At 43.7% G+C, this 20,138-nt stretch overlaps 2 protein-coding genes across 2 annotated transcripts in view; both read right to left on the bottom strand.

The window, feature by feature from the left end:
- Window positions 1-6,662: 6,662 nt before the first annotated feature.
- LOC124018645 (CCAAT/enhancer-binding protein alpha-like) lies at window positions 6,663-9,737 on the bottom strand. The gene has a single exon (XM_046333984.1). It carries the CDS (start codon window positions 9,421-9,423, stop codon window positions 8,482-8,484), a length of 942 nt encoding a protein of 313 aa, XP_046189940.1. The 5' UTR covers window positions 9,424-9,737; the 3' UTR covers window positions 6,663-8,481.
- An 8,921-nt stretch (window positions 9,738-18,658) lies between these two features.
- Window positions 18,659-20,138, bottom strand: part of LOC124018642 (CCAAT/enhancer-binding protein gamma-like) — a 3,337-nt gene continuing 1,857 nt past the window's right edge. The window contains exon 2 of the mRNA XM_046333981.1: window positions 18,659-19,585. Within this exon, the coding sequence (XP_046189937.1) occupies window positions 18,960-19,463 (504 nt within the window). The 5' untranslated portion in view covers window positions 19,464-19,585 and the 3' untranslated portion in view covers window positions 18,659-18,959. The remainder of the gene's footprint in view (window positions 19,586-20,138) is intronic.

The raw sequence follows: 20,138 nt of genomic DNA, 5'->3' as shown, positions 1-20,138 counted from the left end.
GTAGTTATCAGTATGGACTAACAGGCCAATAGTTATCAGTATGGACTAACAGGCCAATCGATATCAGTATGTTGAGCTGGACAAACAGGCCAGTAGTTATCAGTATGGACTAACCGGCCAATAGTTATCAGTATGGACTAACAGGCCAATCGATATCAGTATGTTGAGCTGGACTAACAGGCCAGTAGTTATCAGTATGGTGAGCTGGACTAACAGACCAATAGTTATCAGTATAGTGAGCTGGACTAACAGGCCAATAGTTATCAGTATACTGAGCTGGACTAACAGGCCAATCGATATCAGTATGGTGAGCTGGACTAACACGCCAATAGTTATCAGTATGGACTAACAGGCCAATAGTTATCAGTATGGTGAACTGGACTAACAGGAAAATAGTTATCATTATGGACTAACAGGCCAATCGATATCAGTATGGACTAACAGGCCAATAGTTATCAGTATGGACTAACAGGCCAATAGTTATCAGTATGGTGAGCTGGACTAACAGGCCAATAGTTATCATTATGGACTAACAGGCCAATCGATATCAGTATGGACTAACAGGCCAATAGTTATCATTATGGACTAACAGGCCAGTAGTTATCAGTATGGACTAACAGGCCAGTAGTTATCAGTATGGTGAGCTGGACTAATAGACCAATAGTTATCATTATGGACTAACAGGCCAGTAGTTATCAGTATGGACTAACAGGCCAATCGATATCAGTATGGACTAACAGGCCAATAGTTATCATTATGGACTAACAGGCCAATCGATATCAGTATGGACTAACAGGCCAATAGTTATCATTATGGACTAACAGGCCAGTAGTTATCAGTATGGACTAACAGGCCAGTAGTTATCAGTATGGTGAGCTGGACTAATAGACCAATAGTTATCATTATGGACTAACAGGCCAGTAGTTATCAGTATGGACTAACAGGCCAATCGATATCAGTATGGTGAGCTGGACTAACAGGCCAGTAGTTATCAGTATGGTGAGCTGGACTAACAGACCAATAGTTATCAGTATAGTGAGCTGGACTAACAGGCCAATAGTTATCAGTATACTGAGCTGGACTAACAGGCCAGTAGTTATCAGTATGGTGAACTGGACTAAAAGGCCAATAGTTATCAGTATGGACTAACAGGCCAATAGTTATCAGTATGGACTAACAGGCTAATAGTTATCAGTATGGACTAACAGGCCAATCGATATCAGTATGGTGAGCTGGACTAACACGCCAATAGTTATCAGTATGGACTAACAGGCCAATAGTTATCAGTATGGTGAACTGGACTAACAGGCCAATAGTTATCAGTATGGTGAACTGGACTAACAGGCCAATAGTTATCAGTATGGTGAACTGGACTAACAGGCCAATAGTTATCAGTATGGTGAACTGGACTAAAAGGCCAATAGTTATCAGTATGGTGAGCTGGACTAACAGGCCAATAGCTATCAGTATGGACTAACAGGCCAATAGTTATCATTATGGACTAACAGGCCAATAGTTATCAGTATGGACTAACAGGCCAATAGTTATCATTATGGACAAACAGGCCAGTAGTTATCAGTATGGACTAACAGGCCAATCGATATCAGTATGGTGAGCTGGACTAACAGGCCAATAGTTATCAGTATGGACTAACAGGCCAATAGTTATCAGTATGGTGAACTGGACTAACAGGCCAATAGTTATCAGTATGGTGAACTGGACTAACAGGCCAATAGTTATCAGTATGGTGAACTGGACTAACAGGCCAATAGTTATCAGTATGGTGAACTGGACTAACAGGACAATAGTTATCAGTATGGTGAGCTGGACTAACAGGCCAATAGTTATCAGTATGGACTAACAGGCCAATAGTTATCAGTATGGACTAACAGGCCAATAGTTATCAGTATGGACTAACAGGCCAGTAGTTATCAGTATGGACTAACAGGCCAATAGTTATCAGTATAGTGAGCTGGACTAACAGGCCAGTAGTTATCAGTATGGTGAGCTGGACTAACAGACCAATAGTTATCAGTATAGTGAGCTGGACTAACAGGCCAATAGTTATCAGTATAGAGAGCTGGACTAACAGGCCAGTAGTTATCAGTATGGACTAACAGGCCAATAGTTATCAGTATAGTGAGCTGGACTAACAGGCCAATAGTTATCAGTATAGTGAGCTGGACTAACAGGCCAATAGTTATCAGTATGGTGAACTGGACTAACAGGCCAATAGTTATCAGTATGGTGAGCTGGACTAACAGGCCAATAGTTATCAGTATGGACTAACAGGCCAATAGTTATCAGTATGGTGAACTGGACTAACAGGCCAATAGTTATCAGTATGGTGAACTGGACTAACAGGCCAATAGTTATCAGTATGGACTAACAGGCCAATAGTTATCAGTATGGACAAACAGGCCAGTAGTTATCAGTATGGTGAGCTGGACTAACAGACCAATAGTTATCATTATGGACTAACAGGCCAGTAGTTATCAGTATGGACTAACAGGCCAGTAGTTATCAGTATGGTGAGCTGGACTAACAGACCAATAGTTATCATTATGGACTAACAGGCCAGTAGTTATCAGTATGGACTAACAGGCCAATAGTTATCAGTATAGTGAGCTGGACTAACAGGCCAGTAGTTATCAGTATGGTGAGCTGGACTAACAGGCCAATAGTTATCAGTATGGTGAGCTGGACTAACAGGCCAATAGTTATCAGTATGGTGAACTGGACTAACAGGCCAATAGTTATCAGTATGGTGAGCTGGACTAACAGGCCAATAGTTATCAGTATGGTGAACTGGACTAACAGGCCAATAGTTATCAGTATGGACTAACAGGACAATAGTTATCAGTATGGTGAACTGGACTAACAGGCCAATAGTTATCAGTATGGACTAACAGGCCAATAGTTATCAGTATGGACTAACAGGCCAATAGTTATCAGTATGGTGAACTGGACTAACAGGCCAATAGTTATCAGTATGGTGAACTGGACTAACAGGCCAATAGTTATCAGTATGGTGAGCTGGACTAACAGACCAATAGTTATCAGTATGGACTAACAGGCCAATAGTTATCAGTATGGTGAACTGGACTAACAGGCCAATAGTTATCAGTATGGTGAACTGGACTAACAGGCCAATAGTTATCAGTATGGTGAGCTGGACTAACAGACCAATAGTTATCAGTATGGACTAACAGGCCAATAGTTATCAGTATAGTGAGCTGGACTAACAGGCCAATAGTTATCAGTATGGTGAGCTGGACTAACAGGCCAATAGTTATCAGTATGGACTAACAGGCCAATAGTTATCAGTATGGACTAACAGGCCAATAGTTATCAGTATGGACTAACAGGCCAATAGTTATCAGTATGGACTAACAGGCCAATAGTTATCAGTATGGACTAACAGGCCAATAGTTATCAGTATTGTGAACTGGACTAACAGGCCAATAGTTATCATTATGGTGAGTTGGACTAACAGGCCAATAGTTATCAGTATGGACTAACAGGTCAGTAGTTATCAGTATGGACTAACAGGCCAATAGTTATCAGTATGGTGAGCTGGACTAACAGGCCAATAGTTATCAGTATGGACTAACAGGCCAATCGATATCAGTATGGTGAGCTGGACTAACAGGCCAATAGTTATCAGTATGGACTAACAGGCCAATAGTTATCAGTATGGTGAACTGGACTAACAGGCCAATAGTTATCAGTATGGTGAGCTGGACTAACAGGCCAATAGTTATCAGTATGGACTGACAGGCCAATAGTTATCAGTATGGACTAACAGGCCAATAGTTATCAGTATGGTGAGTTGGACTAACAGTCCAATAGTTATCAGTATGTTGAGCTGGACTAACAGGCCAATAGTTATCAGTATGGACTAACAGGTCAATAGTTATCAGTATGGACTAACAGGCCAATAGTTATCAGTATGGACTAACAGGCCAGTAGTTATCAGTATGGACTAACAGACCAATAGTTATCAGTATGGACTAACAGGCCAATAGTTATCAGTATGGTGAACTGGACTAACAGGCCAATAGTTATCAGTATGGTGAACTGGACTAACAGGCCAATAGTTATCAGTATGGTGAGCTGGACTAACAGGCCAATAGTTATCAGTATGGTGAACTGGACTAACAGGCCAATAGTTATCAGTATGGTGAACTGGACTAACAGGTCAATAGTTATCAGTATGGACTAACAGGTCAATAGTTATCAGTATGGACTAACAGGTCAATAGTTATCAGTATGGACTAACAGGCCAATAGTTATCAGTATGGTGAACTGGAATAACAGACCAATAGTTATCAGTATGGTGAACTGGACTAACAGGCCAATAGTTATCAGTATGGACTAACAGACCAATAGTTATCAGTATGAACTAACAGGCCAATAGTTATCAGTATGGACTAACAGTCCAATAGTTATCAGTATGGACTAACAGGCCAATAGTTATCAGTATGGTGAGCTGGACTAACAGGCCAATAGTTATCACTATGGAATAACAGGCCAATAGTTATCAGTATGGACTAACAGACCAATAGTTATCAGTATGGACTAACAGGCCAATAGTTATCAGTATGGTGAGCTGGACTAACAGGCCAATAGTTATCAGTATGGAATAACAGGCCAATAGTTATCAGTATGGACTAACAGACTAGTTATCAGTATGGACTAACAGGCCAATAGTTATCAGTATGGACTAACAGGCCAATAGTTATCAGTATGGCCAATAGTTATCAGTATGGACTAACAGGCCAATAGTTATCTGGTGAACTGGACTAACAGGCCAATAGTTATCAGTATGGACTAACAGAGATATCAGTATGGTGAGCTGGAACAGGCCAATAGTTATCAGTATGGACTAACAGGCCAATAGTTATCAGTATGGTGAACTGGACTAACAGGCCAATAGTTATCAGTATGGACTAACAGACCAATCGATAGTTATCAGTATGGACTAACAGGCCAATAGTTATCAGTATGGTGAACTGTGTTATCAGTATGGTGAGCTGGACTAACAGGCCAATAGTTATCAGTATGGACTAACAGGCTAGTTATCAGTATGGTGAACTGGACTAACAGGCCAATAGTTATCAGTATGGTGAGCTGGACTAACAGGCCAATAGTTATCAGTATGTGATGGACTAACAGGCCAATAGTTATCAATAGTTATCAGGCCAATAGTTATCAGTATGTGACTAACAGGCCACCAATAGTTATCAGTATGGTGAACTGGACTAACAGGCCAATAGTTATCAGTATGGTGAACTGGACTAACAGGCCAATAGTTATCAGTATGGTGAACTGGACTAACAGGCCAATAGTTATCAGTATGGACTAACAGGCCAATAGTTATCAGTATGGTGAGCTGGACTAACAGGCCAATAGTTATCAGTATGGTGAACTGGACTAACAGGCCAATAGTTATCAGTATGGTGAGCTGGACTAACAGGACAATAGTTATCAGTATGGACTAACAGGCCAATAGTTATCAGTATGGACTAACAGGCCAATAGTTATCAGTATTGACTAACAGGTCAATAGTTATCAGTATGGTGAGTTGGACTAACAGGCCAATAGTTATCAGGCCAATAGTTATCAGTATGGACTAACAGGCCAATAGTTATCAGTATGGACTAACAGGTCAATAGTTATCAGTATGGTGAGCTGGTCAAAGGCCCTTCACACAGATACATGTCATTGTATTGTAATTTACGTCACAATGAATACTATTATTGTCCTCAATGAGTGACTGACTGAGCAGGATGAACTGTATCTCTCCAACTCTCTTCATGAGTGTTGTATTTAGGGATCAGAGTGATGACCTGACTGATTGATAGGGGTGATTGGTGCGGTTTTACACGGATGAATCGTGAACTGAAAGGAACTATTGATAAAGATGTGCCAGTGTTTAGAAAGGGAAGCATCTCCATTAAAGAACAGGAAGGTTTCGCTAACTGGTACTGTGTGTGTGTGTGTGTGTGTGTGTGTGTGTGTGTGTGTGTGTGTGTGTGTGTGTGTGTGTGTGTGTGTGTGTGTGTGTGTGTGTGCGTGCGTGCGTGCGTGCGTGCGTGCGTGCGTGCGTGTGCGTGCGTGCGTGCGTGCGTGTGTGTCTAAATGCCTAATCTATCACACATATAATGTATTATTCTAGATCGGCCCAATTTAAATAGTTATATTTGTTATTTTCTGTTTTCTGTTTTATGTCCCTTCAAATGTTTGTTTCATTTAGAGGGTTATTTTACGGGGTAATTTTCACCTATTCAAAAATATATAAATAAAAATGAATGATTTAATAGAACTATCAGCTTGATAAGCGCCGTCTACAGACGAGTGTAATCTGTCATGGAGCTAAATGACGTGATGAGAGGTCAGTGAGACAGTGAAGATCTGTCGTCAAAAGTGGGTATTCTAGCTTCTTATCGTATCCAATCGTTTTACTTAACTTGATAATGACCTACTTTCAATCATTAACGCCAGGGGGTCCAAGGTCCACTGAGTGTCCTGAATGAATCCTGTACGGAATGCTGTGGTCTGTGGAATGCAGACTGGTATCCAACGACCTGTAGCCTAATCCTAAATGCAGATTCAAATGGAAACCCTTTGTGTGAAACACATCGAACCAAAACCAAATGTTCCAATGAGACGCTGCTCTTTTATTATAATTCATAATGTCATCATATAGGTTCATTTTTACATTTTAAACATTTTTTCTATAACATTGGCAACATTAGCATTGTAAAAAAAAAACATTAAAAAGTGCTTCCTTTTCCTTATTAATGTAAAAGTCTCTATATCTTAGCATTTGTTTAATAGAATCCAATAAGAGTCTGGAACATTCTAGAACATGTATAGAATCCAATAAGAGTCTAGAACATTCTAGAACATGTATAGAATCCAATAAGAGTCTAGAACATTCTAGAACATGTATAGAATCCAATAAGAGTCTAGAACATTCTAGAACATGTATAGAATCCGAGAAGTCTCAGCCAGTGGTAAAGTCCAAAGTCTTACTTCACAGAGAGAGAGAGAGAGAGAAGTCAAAAGGCACTGCATGATGACATCAGGCTTGTAAAGGAAGAGGGGGCTCAGGGAAAAAGAACAGTGACAGTCCAGTTGACACTGTGGAGAAGCAAAGCTTCAAACAGTATTTCACAGCTGAACCAGTGAGAAAACAGGCCAAAGGGTTGGATCTTCTTCGTGTCAAATCATCAGACAGAAGACGAGGGCAACAAACATTGCATAGTTATACTTTCCTTGAAGAAAAAAAAGGTGCAATCTAGAACCCTTTGAAGAACCCTTGTTGATTCCAGGTAGAACCCTTTACGGTTCTAAGTAGAACCTTCCACAGAGGGTTCTACAGTACATGGAACACAAAAGGTTTTTTTACCTGGAACCAAAAATGGTTCTCCTACAGAGACAGCCGAAGAACCTTTTTATCTAAGAGTGAAGAGGAACCTTTTCACATTAAAAAATAAAAAAAAATCAATTATACATAAATAGAAAGCTTTGAGTTTATAAAGAGTTTTTATTTACACTGAGAGGCGTGTTCAGATTAGTACCCAAAAACATATGGAAGAAATACAAAATGTGCCTCATTCCGTTGTATTTTGAAGACATTTTATAGTGCGCGCGACAAAAACTGCTCGTGAAGAAGCAGGTACCACAGTATAACACGTTTGCAGTCGTTTGCTGCGGCGTTTAATTCCGTCCATAGATCTCCCCGACGTGTGAATGCTGACGCAGCAGACAGCAGCAGGATATGAGTTCTAGCTGTCACCTTTATATGGTCTTAATGTCTGAACAGCAAATACATGGAAACATTCTGATCACCGCTCAGATTTGTTTTGTTTTGCACAAAAAAAAAAAAAAAAATTATGTGGAAAGCTGTGTGCACTTTGCAGTTTAATAATATACTGTAGCTCTATAAGTCAAATGCACACATGTTTAGTTTAGTAAGACAAGAACATGGTATTGAGATGCGAACGTTAAAACATGAACATCGAGCAGGCTAGTGATTATTGTGAAAATCATGCCCCTGTTCCTTCAGCTGCACTGATATGTTGTTTTTGCGTGGCTAAACACACAATGTTATGTAATAAAAAGGCACACACACACACACACACACACACACACACACACACACACACACACACACACACACACACACACACACACACACACACACACACACACACACACACACACACACACACACACACACACACACACACACACACACAACACAGGTCCACTGTTTAAACGTGGAGAAATGAGCTTATTGTTTAAAGTACAGAAGGCTTGTATACCTCAGCTGCCCTGTCTCTCCTGAAGAAACAAACTGTTGTAGTCACAATCTGTCAGATCAATCTATAGCGTGTAGAGGCTATATCCAGGAGACGTGTACAAGTAAGTGTTTAAAAGTCCCAATGTAAAAGCTACTATAGTCCGTGTTCACTGGCAGTTGGCCATGGGTTTGAAAGATCCATCGGGAAGTTGTCTGAAGATGCCCCTTAATGTGTCCAGTTCTCGGGTAAGATGTTCCACTCTCTTCCGCAGTCTTTCGTTGTCCGACGCCAGCTCGATCACTTTATGCTGCGTCTCAACATTGCGCATTTTCGCCTTGTCTCTACTCTTCCTCACCGCGACGTTGTTCCTCTCCCGCCTCAACCGGTACTCCGTGCTGGCCTTGTCGACGCGCTTTTTGGATTTACCCCGGTCTCGGTCTCGGTCGTCGCGTCCCATCATCTTCATGGATCCAACGGAGGACATGCTGCCATCCCTGTGGTGTGGACTCGGGACGGGCGTCGGTGGAGGCGTCGGGTGTCCCGGTTGGAGATGCATGGTCGTCTGCGCGCAGTGCGCAATCTGGTACTGAAGGTGGGATAGGTGCTGTGGGAGATGCTGGTGGGAATGGTGGTAGGTTGGAGGCATAGAATGGCTCATTTCATCTTCTTCTCTGGGCTCTTGCTTTATCGCCACAGGTCTGATTCTCGTGGACTGGTTATCGTAAATGGGTTCAAGTTTAGATGTGTCCATATACCCGGGAATACAACCATAGCCCTGCTGCTGCTGCTGTTGGTGGTGCGCCCCCGAGCCAGAGCTCACCCCGTGGGGGTAGGATTCGTACTCACTGTTCGCCAGCTTGAGTTTCTCTTGCTTCGAGCTGTTGTGGAATAGATCAGCCAGGAACTCGTCGTTGAAGGCTGCAGGGTCGATGTAGGCGCTGATGTCAATGGAGTTTTCGTTCTCACAGATCTCGCCGAGGTCTCCTCCTGCTCCGGGTCCAGCAGCGGAGGGGTCTTTGTAGCAGTAGGCGCTTTGCTGACTCTGGCTCTGGGCTAGGCTGGTCATTAGGGGTCGTGGGGCGACCTCATAGAGGTTTGGTTGCTCCATGGAATATCTATAACCCGCCAGACATGGTGAGGAGCTGCGGGAATCCAGCTTGCTCACAGTACCGGAAGAAGCCGCACTGGCTAGACGAATAAACAGGACAGCTCCTTCACAGGTGCTCTCTCCAGGTATGAAGTAAATCTCTAACTCGCCACGAGAAGCTATAAACTAAATGTCTTGAATAAAGACTAGTGACTTTCCCTGGTACGACTGGTTTCGTCGAGACTATAGTTCTAAAGGACACTGTTTTAGCTGCAGGTTGAACTACTCCAGGCTGCGGAACCTCACAACTGTCAAAGTAGTCTCCTCTCTCCTTTATATGCAGAGGGAAGGGGGCGGACGCGCAGCACGCAGGGTCCTATTGCGCGCCTTGAGGCAGCAGTAGGTTATAGTAGACTAGACTGAAGATCCAAGGCCACATCACTTTACACCTGGAGAATATATATTGAATTTAATCAATTGGATCACTTAAAAATTATTTAGAAATATTAATAATGATATTAATATTAGCAAAAAAACATTTGGTTTGACATTATTTAAATATCTTTTAATTTGTATAACACCTTGATTTATTGTCATAATATATAATCTCATTCGAACAGTTTCCCCTTGTGCATTTGAACACCAAACGTCCCCAGCAGAGCGACGCAACAGCCTCATTTCAATATATAAGACAAGCTATTTTGATCATTGAGTGTCCCAAAATATTTTGCATGTTTTACATGAAATATTATTTGGTTATTAAACTGCTGCTCCATCGACGCTTCTACTAACGGTAAATCCGTTAAAGTGACGTTAATAAAAAAATATACTAATATTATATATACTATTTAAACATAAGTTATTTCATAATGTATTAATACAAAATATATTGTATTTTATTTTACATTTACATTTAAGTCATTTAGCAGACGCTCTTATCCAGAGCGACTTTTACCCACATATTCCCTTTCTCTTTCATATGTATCAATACGAAGGAGGTGGAGGATTAACGCCAGTTTCACAACACATTTGGTAGAAACACAATACATATTGGGCACATAATAAATGAGGGCTAATTGTCAAACTAAATAGGCCAATATGCAAATACAGGTGCACGGTGTCACTCCTTTATCAATTCACAATCTTTAAATCGATACTTATATTGGATTCCATGTGCAAAGTGCACCGATGAGAATCATACACGATAATACACAGAGCAGTAATCTCTCTCAGCTCTTAACAGACTCGATACCTGAGACATCAACTGACAGTGTCCGCAGCACCGCACGCAGTTTGCGACTGGCTGCTTCCTCTGCGGAAGAACAGGCTCGGCGACCTGTTGCGCGCTTTTCGATAGACGAGGGGATTAACCAATACACCGGATCCGGGGGGGGCAGAGCGCTCGTCACCCGGGGTCGTGAGTTTACTATCTTGGGGGGCTTGCCTCGCTCCATAATGGATAAATACCCGATAGATAGATCGCCCTGTTTTAACTGACGCATTAACATTCCAAAAGCAAAGAGACGCTGACGGATCGAGTCCAGTGGAGGCTGGTGAGGGGAGGACGGCTCACAATAATGTCTGGAAACGGAATACATGAAAATGGCATGTTTGATACCATTACACCAAATTCTGCTCCAGCGATTACCACGAGCACGTCCTCCCCAATTAAAGTGTTAGCAACCCCCCCCTGTGCTTGAGTCCGATCTGAACCGCGTCAAAATGTCAACAATAAAGAGAGCCGCAGAGTTTATTAGTAAGGCTACGACAGGACAATACGACATTTATCATTTACATCATAAACTTGTTCTTGCGATGTAATTAATGTTAGGCGGAACGAAGTGGGCTACTCTAGCGGAAGAACCCGTGTAATAACGCGTCATGGGCTGTGTGAGCGTTGTTTAACCAAGGCACAGAGGAACCACACCAGGCACCAGACAGACTTGTCAACAAGCTCCCTCTGTTGTTGCAGCAAGGAAACCTTTCAACTGAACAAACGGAGAGCGGTGTTTCATAGCTCTCGTCCGGGGCGTTACGAGCAGCTCGCTTAACGGCTCAGCGACAGCAAGCCGCATGTAACACCCTGGACCAAAGCTAGATATTTCTCGCAGTCGCATATAACGAATTAAAGGCAACAGGCTATTCAATACGTCTAGTCCACTTGGAATGTCTTGGCTTAGTATTCTATACCTTCTACACATTAAAGGTTTTCCAAAATAACCTACATCTTTAATACTTGTGAAAAACTGAAATCAGACCAATAAAGAAAGACTGATTGAAGGCCAGGCACAGCAAGCCAATTTATTTACCTTTATTTTAACTAGGCAGGTCAGTTAAGAACACATTCTTATTTTCCATTATGGCCTACCGGGGAACAGTGGTAGGGGCAGAACGACAGTTTTTTACCTTGTCAACTCAGGGAATTAGATCTTGCAACCTTTCAGTTACAAGTCCAACGCTCTAACCACTAGGCTACCTGCCACCCCTCCACTCTAACCACTAGGCTACCTGCCACCCCTCCACTCTAACCACTAGGCTACCTGCCACCCCTCCACTCTAACCACTAGTCTACCTGCCACCCCTCCACTCTAACCACTAGGCTACCTGCCACCCCTCCACTCTAACCACTAGGCTACCTGCCACCCCTCCACTCTAACCACTAGGCTACCTGCCACCCCTCCACTCTAACCACTAGGCTACCTGCCACCCCTCCACTCTAACCACTAGTCTACCTGCCACCCCTCCACTCTAACCACTAGACTACCTGCCACCCCTCCACTCTAACCACTAGTCTACCTGCCACCCCTCCACTCTAACCACTAGGCTACCTGCCACCCCTCCACTCTAACCACTAGTCTACCTGCCACCCTCCACTCTAACCACTAGTCTACCTGCCCCCTCCACTCTAACCACTAGTCTACCTGCCACCCCTCCACTCTAACCACTAGGCTACCTGCCACCCCTCCACTCTAACCACTAGGCTACCTGCCACCCCTCCACTCTAACCACTAGTCTACCTGCCACCCCTCCACTCTAACCACTAGTCTACCTGCCCCCCTCCACTCTAACCACTAGTCTACCTGCCGTCCCTCCACTCTAACCACTAGTCTACCTGCCACCCCTCCACTCTAACCACTAGTCTACCTGCCACCCCTCCACTCTAACCACTAGTCTACCTGCCGTCCCTCCACTCTAACCACTAGTCTACCCTGCTTCCCCTCCACTCTAACCATTAGTCTACCTGCCGCCCCTCCACTCTAACCATTAGTCTACCTGCTTCCCCTCCACTCTAACCATTAGTCTACCTGAAGATACACATCGTCCCTCCACTCTAACCACTAGTCTACCTGCTTCCCCTCCACTCTAACCATTAGTCTACCTGAAGATACACATCGTCCCTCCACTCTAACCATTAGTCTACCTGCCGCCCCTCCACTCTAACCATTAGTCTACCTGCTTCCCCTCCACTCTAACCATTAGTCTACCTGAAGATACACATCGTCCCTCCACTCTAACCATTAGTCTACCTGCCGCCCCTCCACTCTAACCATTAGTCTACCTGAAGATACACATCGTCCCTCCACTCTAACCATTAGTCTACCTGCTTCCCCTCCACTCTAACCATTAGTCTACCTGAAGATACACATCGTCCCTCCACTCTAACCATTAGTCTACCTAGAACCATGCCCCAGGACTCCTAACCATTAGACTACCTGCTTCCCCAGTCCACTCTAACCATTAGTCTACCTGAAGATACACATCGTCCCTCCACTCTAACCACTAGTCTACCTGAAGATACACATTGCTGTCCCTCCACTCTAACCACTAGTCTACCTGAAGATACACATCGTCCCTCCACTCTAACCACTAGTCTTTACCTGAAGACTTGAACATCTAGTCTACCTGGAGATACACATCCCTCCACTCTGGCCACTAGTCTACCTGAAGATACACATCGTCCCTCCACTCTAACCACTAGTCTACCTGAAGACACATGAGCCCTCCACTCTAACCACTAGTCTACCTGAAGATACACATCGTCCCTCCACTCTAACCATTAGTCTACCTGCTTCCCCTCCACTCTAACCATTAGTCTACCTGAAGATACACATTTCCCTCCACTCTAACCACTAGTCTACCTGAAGATACAGTCCACTCACTGTTCATCGTCCCTCCACTCTAACCACTAGTCTACCTGAAGATACACTGGCCCCCCACTCCTAACCACTAGTCTTCCTGGTTTTGACCTTTCCACTAGTCTACCTGGAGATCTTTTCCCATCCACTTGCTGTTTAGTCTACCTGAAGTTTCACATGTACAGCCACTTTAGACCACTAGTCTACCTGAAGACTAACCATAGTCTAAGATAAATTTGTCCCTCCATTTGTCTGATTTGATACACATCGTCCCTCCACTCTAACCACTAGTCTACCTGCCGTCCCTCCACTCTAACCACTAGTCTACCTGGAGATACACATCGTCCCACTGAGCAGGAACATGGATAGAAGACCTTCCCAACTGGACGGGCTGCAGGCAGACTCTCTACTGTTGTAGTGGACAGTATCTCAGGTCTATTTAGGGTTGGTCTGAACAGCACTGCGTCAATGATTCAATTCATTATCTTGACTGAGCGATAAAGATCTGTCCTCCATTCCTCACACATGATTTATAAGTTTAGGGAGGTAGGGAGGGGCACCGAGAGGGAGGGGCACCGAGAGGGAGGGGCACCGAGAGGGAGGGGCACCGAGAGGGAGGGGCACCGAGAGGGAGGGGCACCGAGAGGGAGGGGCACCGAGAGGGAGGGGGGGAGGGTGATTACTGGCAGGTAGATCTTGACAGGGCATCACCATGAAGAGATACAGAGTGAGAGGTAGATGACGGAGAGGTGAACCACTGCAATGAATGTTTGCTTTGTGTCGAGGCTGTTTAAAGGTAGGTGAGGTACTATTGTCCCTCCCCATGGCCCCGAGTGGTGGCTCCACCCTGTTCTCTCTCTGGGTGTTTGCACAGGTCTTTAAATAAGCTGTGTTCATTGACTCAGCCTTCAGAGCCAAACAGAAATAGAACTTGGCTCTGTGCTCACCCAGTGACAGAATGACGAGCTAGCCAATCAAAGGCCTCACTGAAACAAAGATGTCTTGCTCCCCCCCTCTCCATACAGAGCTGTTTACTGAGCTCTGGTTAGAACAGTGAGTCAGGACTGAGTTAGATAACCAAGTCCCCCTCGATAAGTACCAAATGGCACCCTTTATCCCTATATAGTGCACTACTTTAGACCAGAGTCTCTGGCACCCTATTCCCTATTTAGTGCACTACTTTAGACCAGAGTCTCTGGCACCCTATTTCCTATTTAGTGCACTACTTTAGACCAGAGCCCTATGGTACCCTATTCCCTATATAGTGCACTACTTTAGACCTTCCGGTTACGAGTCCAACGCTCTAACCACTAGGCTACGCTGTGATCATGTGATCATGAGGTGCCTTGTAAAAAGTATTCATCCCCCTTGGGTGTTTTTCCTATTAAGCTGCATTACAACCTGTAATTAAAATGGATTTTATTTGGTTTTCATGTAACGGACAAACACAAAAATAGTCCACATTGGTGAAGAAAAAATATGTTGTTAATTAATGACTTAATTCCCCCTAAATAAGATCTGGTGCAACCAATTACCTTCAGAAGTCACATAATTAGATTAGTTACATAAAGTCCACCTGTGTGCAATCTAAGTGTCACATGATCTGTCACATGATCTCAGTATATATACACCTGTTCTGAAAGGCACCACCAAGCAAGGGGCACCACCAAGCAAGGGGCACCATGAACACCAAGGAGCTCTCCAAACAGGTCAGGGACAAAGTTGTGGAGAAGTACAGATCAGGTTTGGGTTATAAAAAAACATCCTAAACTTTTAACATCCCACGGAGCACCATTAAATACATTATTATAAAAATGGAAAGAATATGGCACCACAACAAACCTGCCAAAACCCAGGCAAGGAGGGCATTAATCAGAGAGGCAACAAAGAGCCCAAAGATAACCCTGAAGGAGCTGCAAAGCTCCACAGCGGAGATTGGAGTATCTGACCACTTTAAGCCGTACACTCCACAGAGCAGGGCTTTATGGAAGAGTGGCTAGAAAAAAGCCATTGCTTAAAGATAAAAATAAGCAATTATATTTGGTGTTTGCAAAAAGGCTTCCCAAACATATGGAGAAGGTACACTGGTCAGTTGAGACTAAAATGTAGCTTTTTGGCCATCAATGAAAAAGTTATATCTGCCACAAACCCAACACCTCTCATCACCCCGAGAACTCCATCCCCACAGTGAAGCATGGTGGTGCCAGCGTCATGCTGTGGGGATATTTTTCCATCGGCAGGGAAGCTGGTCAGAATTGAAGGAATGATGGATGGTGCTGAATACAGGGAAATTCTTAAGGGAAACCTCCTTCAGTCTTCCAGAGATTTGAGACTGGGACGGAGGTTCACCTTCCAGCAGGACAATGACCCTAAGCATACTGCTAAAGCAACACTCGACTGGTTTAAGGGAAAACATCTGAATGTCTTGGAATGGCCTCGTCAAAGCACAGACCTCAATCCAATTGAGAATCTGTGGTATGACTTAAAGATTGCTGCACACCAGCGGAACCCATCCAACTTGAAGGAGCTGGAGCAGTTTTGCCTTGAAGAATGGGCAAAAATCCCAGTGGCTGGAAGTTCCAAGCTTATAGAGAAATACCCCAAGAGACTTGCAGCTGTAATTGCTGTAAAAAGTGGCTCCACAAAGTATTGACTAGCATAGTAGTTAGTATAATGGTTATGCACAATTTTGCATCCTCAAAGTGGTGGGCATGTTGTGTAAATCAAAGGATACAACCCCCCCCCCCCCAATAAAATAAAATCTATTTAAATTACAAAGTTTACAAACATTTTAGGTTGTAAGGCAACAAAATAGGAATAATGCCAAGGGAGGTGAATACTTTTATATACAAATGTAACCAAGGTTTGAAATGATTATGTTTTAGTCAAATATTATTCGTTTGGGCTTCTTGCGGTTCATTAGCAGTCCACAAATTATTTATTTAATTATGTTCTAGCCCTGACCATCCTTCCAGAAAGAATCGGCCCGCAGCTGAATTTAGTTCCTGATTCCTGCTCTATTCCATCTTTCTTCAATTTATTAAATATATATATCTAAATTCAATTGAGATGCAGCCTAGTGTGTGTTTACAATTCCCATAAAAACATTGATTACACAAACAAAAACAAAAATGATTGGTTGAAAGTTTGTACTCAATTTTAATTTACAAATGCACGTTACCCCAATATAATCTTATAAAAAAAGAGCAAGTCTAGCTAAGAGAAAATGCTGCCCAGCAACATTCAAACCAAAACAAATATTAATGGAAATATTTATCAAATTTGTCACATTTTACAAAATATTTTTCTATTGAATTTCAGACATTATTTTCATTTTAGTGTCTAGTCTTCTGTTCAACAACAACAGCACAACATGTTGAAGAGAATAGTTTCAATATGCCCATATTTTCTATTGTTTCTCTTTTATGCAAAAAAAAAGAAGACATATTTGAACAGTGCCCCCCCCCCATGCAAACCACTTCCATCATGCTGCTTTTAAAAAATCCAAGTTGTAGAAAAACACAGATTACAAAAACAAACAAAAAACATTTGAAAAGATGCTTCAGAGGTCTTGTTGAGAAAGAAAAAGGCCCTGTCTGGTGTGGCTAATACTGGTAGCCTGAGGTACAGAAGTCTACAACAGCCATGAGGCACCCTAGATGTTATATATAGTGCACTGCCTGTTGACAAGGCTCTACTCAAAAAGTAGTGCACTATTAAAAAAAAAAATCGGGGACAGGGTGCCATTGGGGACGCATCCTATAAATCACAGACCCTCAGCAGACAACGTCGACACCTCTGGCCAAATACACATCATCATCATAGTCTTCCTCATAACATCAGAATATGCCGTTGTTTCAGAGGAGACAATCCTACAGCTGGATAATAACTCAAGTCTGACAACAGAAACAAAAAACACACACACAAAAAAAAAAAAAAAAAATCAGGTGTCTGCCTTTCTCTCTACACATTCTGACTGACTGAGCCTCCGACTGAGCCTGCCTTTCTCTCTACACATTCTGACTCCGACTGAGCCTCCGACTGAGCCTCCGACTGAGCCTGACTTTCTCTCTACACATTCTGACTCTGACTGAGCCTCCGACTGAGCCTCCTACTGAGCTCCTACTGAGCCTCCTACTGAGCCTGACTTTCTCTCTACACATTCTGACTCTGACTGAGCCTCCGACTGAGCCTGCGACTGAGCCTCCTACTGAGCCTGACACCACTGGAGGCGGGAGCCAACGTGCCTCGGCTCTGTTCTAGCGAGCCGGGGCCAATTAGGAAGTCATTTAGCATCCCCAACGCCCAGACAGACAGAATGGCTCATTGTCCTGTTGTTCGGTCTTTCTCTCCAGGTTTTTAGGGTTGGTTTGGAGAAAGGCTCAACTTTTAATTAGCGGCGGCCTGTGACGCAGTGCGAAACGTCTGGAGTTTAATCCCACGGAGGTTGCATGATAGTCTGGGCTGGGACACTCCTTAACTGCAAACACCCCCCCGAACACACCTCTGCCCCCCCACCCTGTATCCCAAATGGCACCCTAATTCCTTATTTAGCGAACTACATTTGAAACCTTTTCTTTTGAGCAGTGCCACATAGGGGTCGAAACTAGTGCACCGTCTAGGTTTGAGACGGCACCTCTGTCCGTCTGGGTCTCTGACTGGAAGGGCTGGTCTGAGGCCTGTTGGAACTATGGGTAAATAAACACAGCGACTGACTGTATCTCACACAGGCCTGAAACCTAACCTAACCTAAGATTATGAAAAGCTCCCATTTGACGTCAACAACACAACACGTCTTGAGCAAAAAGAAGAAAAAAAAAGGTTTAAGCGTTCTGATCTTAAGTTAGGCTTTGGGGCCAATCCTCTTTGACTCTTGATATTTACAGTCCTCTTCTACCCAAAACAGCTCAAAGCAGAAGTAAAGCCATTCGATTAGGACACAACAACAACAAAATATATATATAGTTAAAAATAAAAAAAATGTACAACGTGTGCATATCTGAAGCAAATAGACACATTCCAAAAAAAAAATAAAACAGGCATCATTCTGATTAACTTCAACCGTAGTGAATGTACTGACAATACTAAAAACGCCAGACAAAAAAATGTCTTAAACTCTTAAAAAAGAAAAAAGAAGAAGAAATCTCATCATTGTGAACCAATCTGAACGCACAAAGAAGACAACAGTGAAATCTCTCTGCCAGTATATATCATCTCTGGGAGGAGCCAGAGGAAGAAACTCCAGTATGGCTAAGAAGCAGTGGCGAGCTGTCTATTTACCATCACCCTGGTTGACTCAAAATGGCCCCCTATTCCCTTCATAGTGCACTACTTTAGACCAGGGCCCTATGGGGAAAATAGGGTGCCGTTTGGGAAGCACTCAACCATGAGGTATCATATTTCATGTCCCTGCCCCTCTTCTCACTGGCTGCTGTTGTTGTTGTTACACGCCCCATTGTTGTTGTTGTTGTTGTGGGCGGGGCTGGCCCCCTCCGCGCCAGGTGCTTGGACGTTGTCGGCCAGGTTGTGGGCGTGTTCCAGGAAGAGGTCCTTGAGGACAGACAGCTCTTTGCTGAGCAGCTTGATCTTGGCCTCCAGCCTCTCGTTCTCCTCTTTCAGCTCGTTGACACGTTGCTGCGTGTCCTGGGCCTTCTGCTTGGATCTCATCCTGCTCTTCTTAACCGCCAGGTTGTTCCGTTCCCGTCGCTGGCGGTACTCGTCACTGTCCTTGTCCCCCGACGTCTTCTTCATCTTGGCCTTGCCTCCTCCTCCTCCTTCGGCTGGGGTGGCAGGGACTAGCTGGGGTACCAGCTGTAAGCTTCCTCCTGTTGTTGTTGTTGTTGCTCCACTAGCCTGGCCCTGGATCACACTAACAGTCCCCCTGTTCTGCTCCGTGTTTATCGTCTGCTGCGACCTCTTGCTCATTTGGTTTGGATCTGCTGACCGCTCGCCTCGCTGTCCGTCTGCTATGACTGGCGTGCTGGTTGGGTGGCACTCTGGATGAATGGGTGTCTGGACGCCCTCCTGTAGACTGGAGTTACTGGAGTCTGGAAGGACAACGGAAATATGTTAGTCTTTCCCCGAGAAGAGAACAAAAAAGAGGTAAGAAACACATGTTGATAGGGGATTCATTATTAAAATAGGCTACAAACAGGTGACAGCTAAGAACATTCTAGACTATGAGCTTTGAGTCAGAACTACTTGAGTCAGGGTAGTCATGGAAACAGCACATTTAGTCAGAACTACTTGAGTCAGGGTAGTCATGGAAACAGCACTTTTAGTCAGAACTACTTGAGTCAGGGTAGTCATGGAAACAGCACATTTATTCAGAACTACTTGAGTCAGGGTAGTCATGGAAACAGCACATTTAGTCAGAACTACTTGAGTCAGGGTAGTCACGGAAACAGCACATTTAGTCAGAACTACTTGAGTCAGGGTAGTCATGGAAACAGCACTTTTAGTCAGAACTACTTGAGTCAGGGTAGTCAGGGAAACAGCAGGACTCAACCTCAGTAGCACTATTATTATTATTATTATTATTTTTACATTTAACTAGGCAAGTCAGTTAAGAACAAATTATTATTTTCAATGACAGCAGTT

This window comes from Oncorhynchus gorbuscha, unplaced genomic scaffold (genome assembly GCF_021184085.1).
Source record: "Oncorhynchus gorbuscha isolate QuinsamMale2020 ecotype Even-year unplaced genomic scaffold, OgorEven_v1.0 Un_scaffold_553, whole genome shotgun sequence".
NCBI classification, from domain to species: Eukaryota; Metazoa; Chordata; class Actinopteri; order Salmoniformes; family Salmonidae; genus Oncorhynchus; species Oncorhynchus gorbuscha.
This window is presented reverse-complemented; position numbering and strand designations above follow the sequence as displayed.

Bases quoted from the DNA above. Each gene is read 5' to 3' on its own strand.
- LOC124018645 (XM_046333984.1), bottom strand. From the start codon at position 9,423: ATGGAGCAACCAAACCTCTATGAGGTCGCCCCACGACCCCTAATGACC.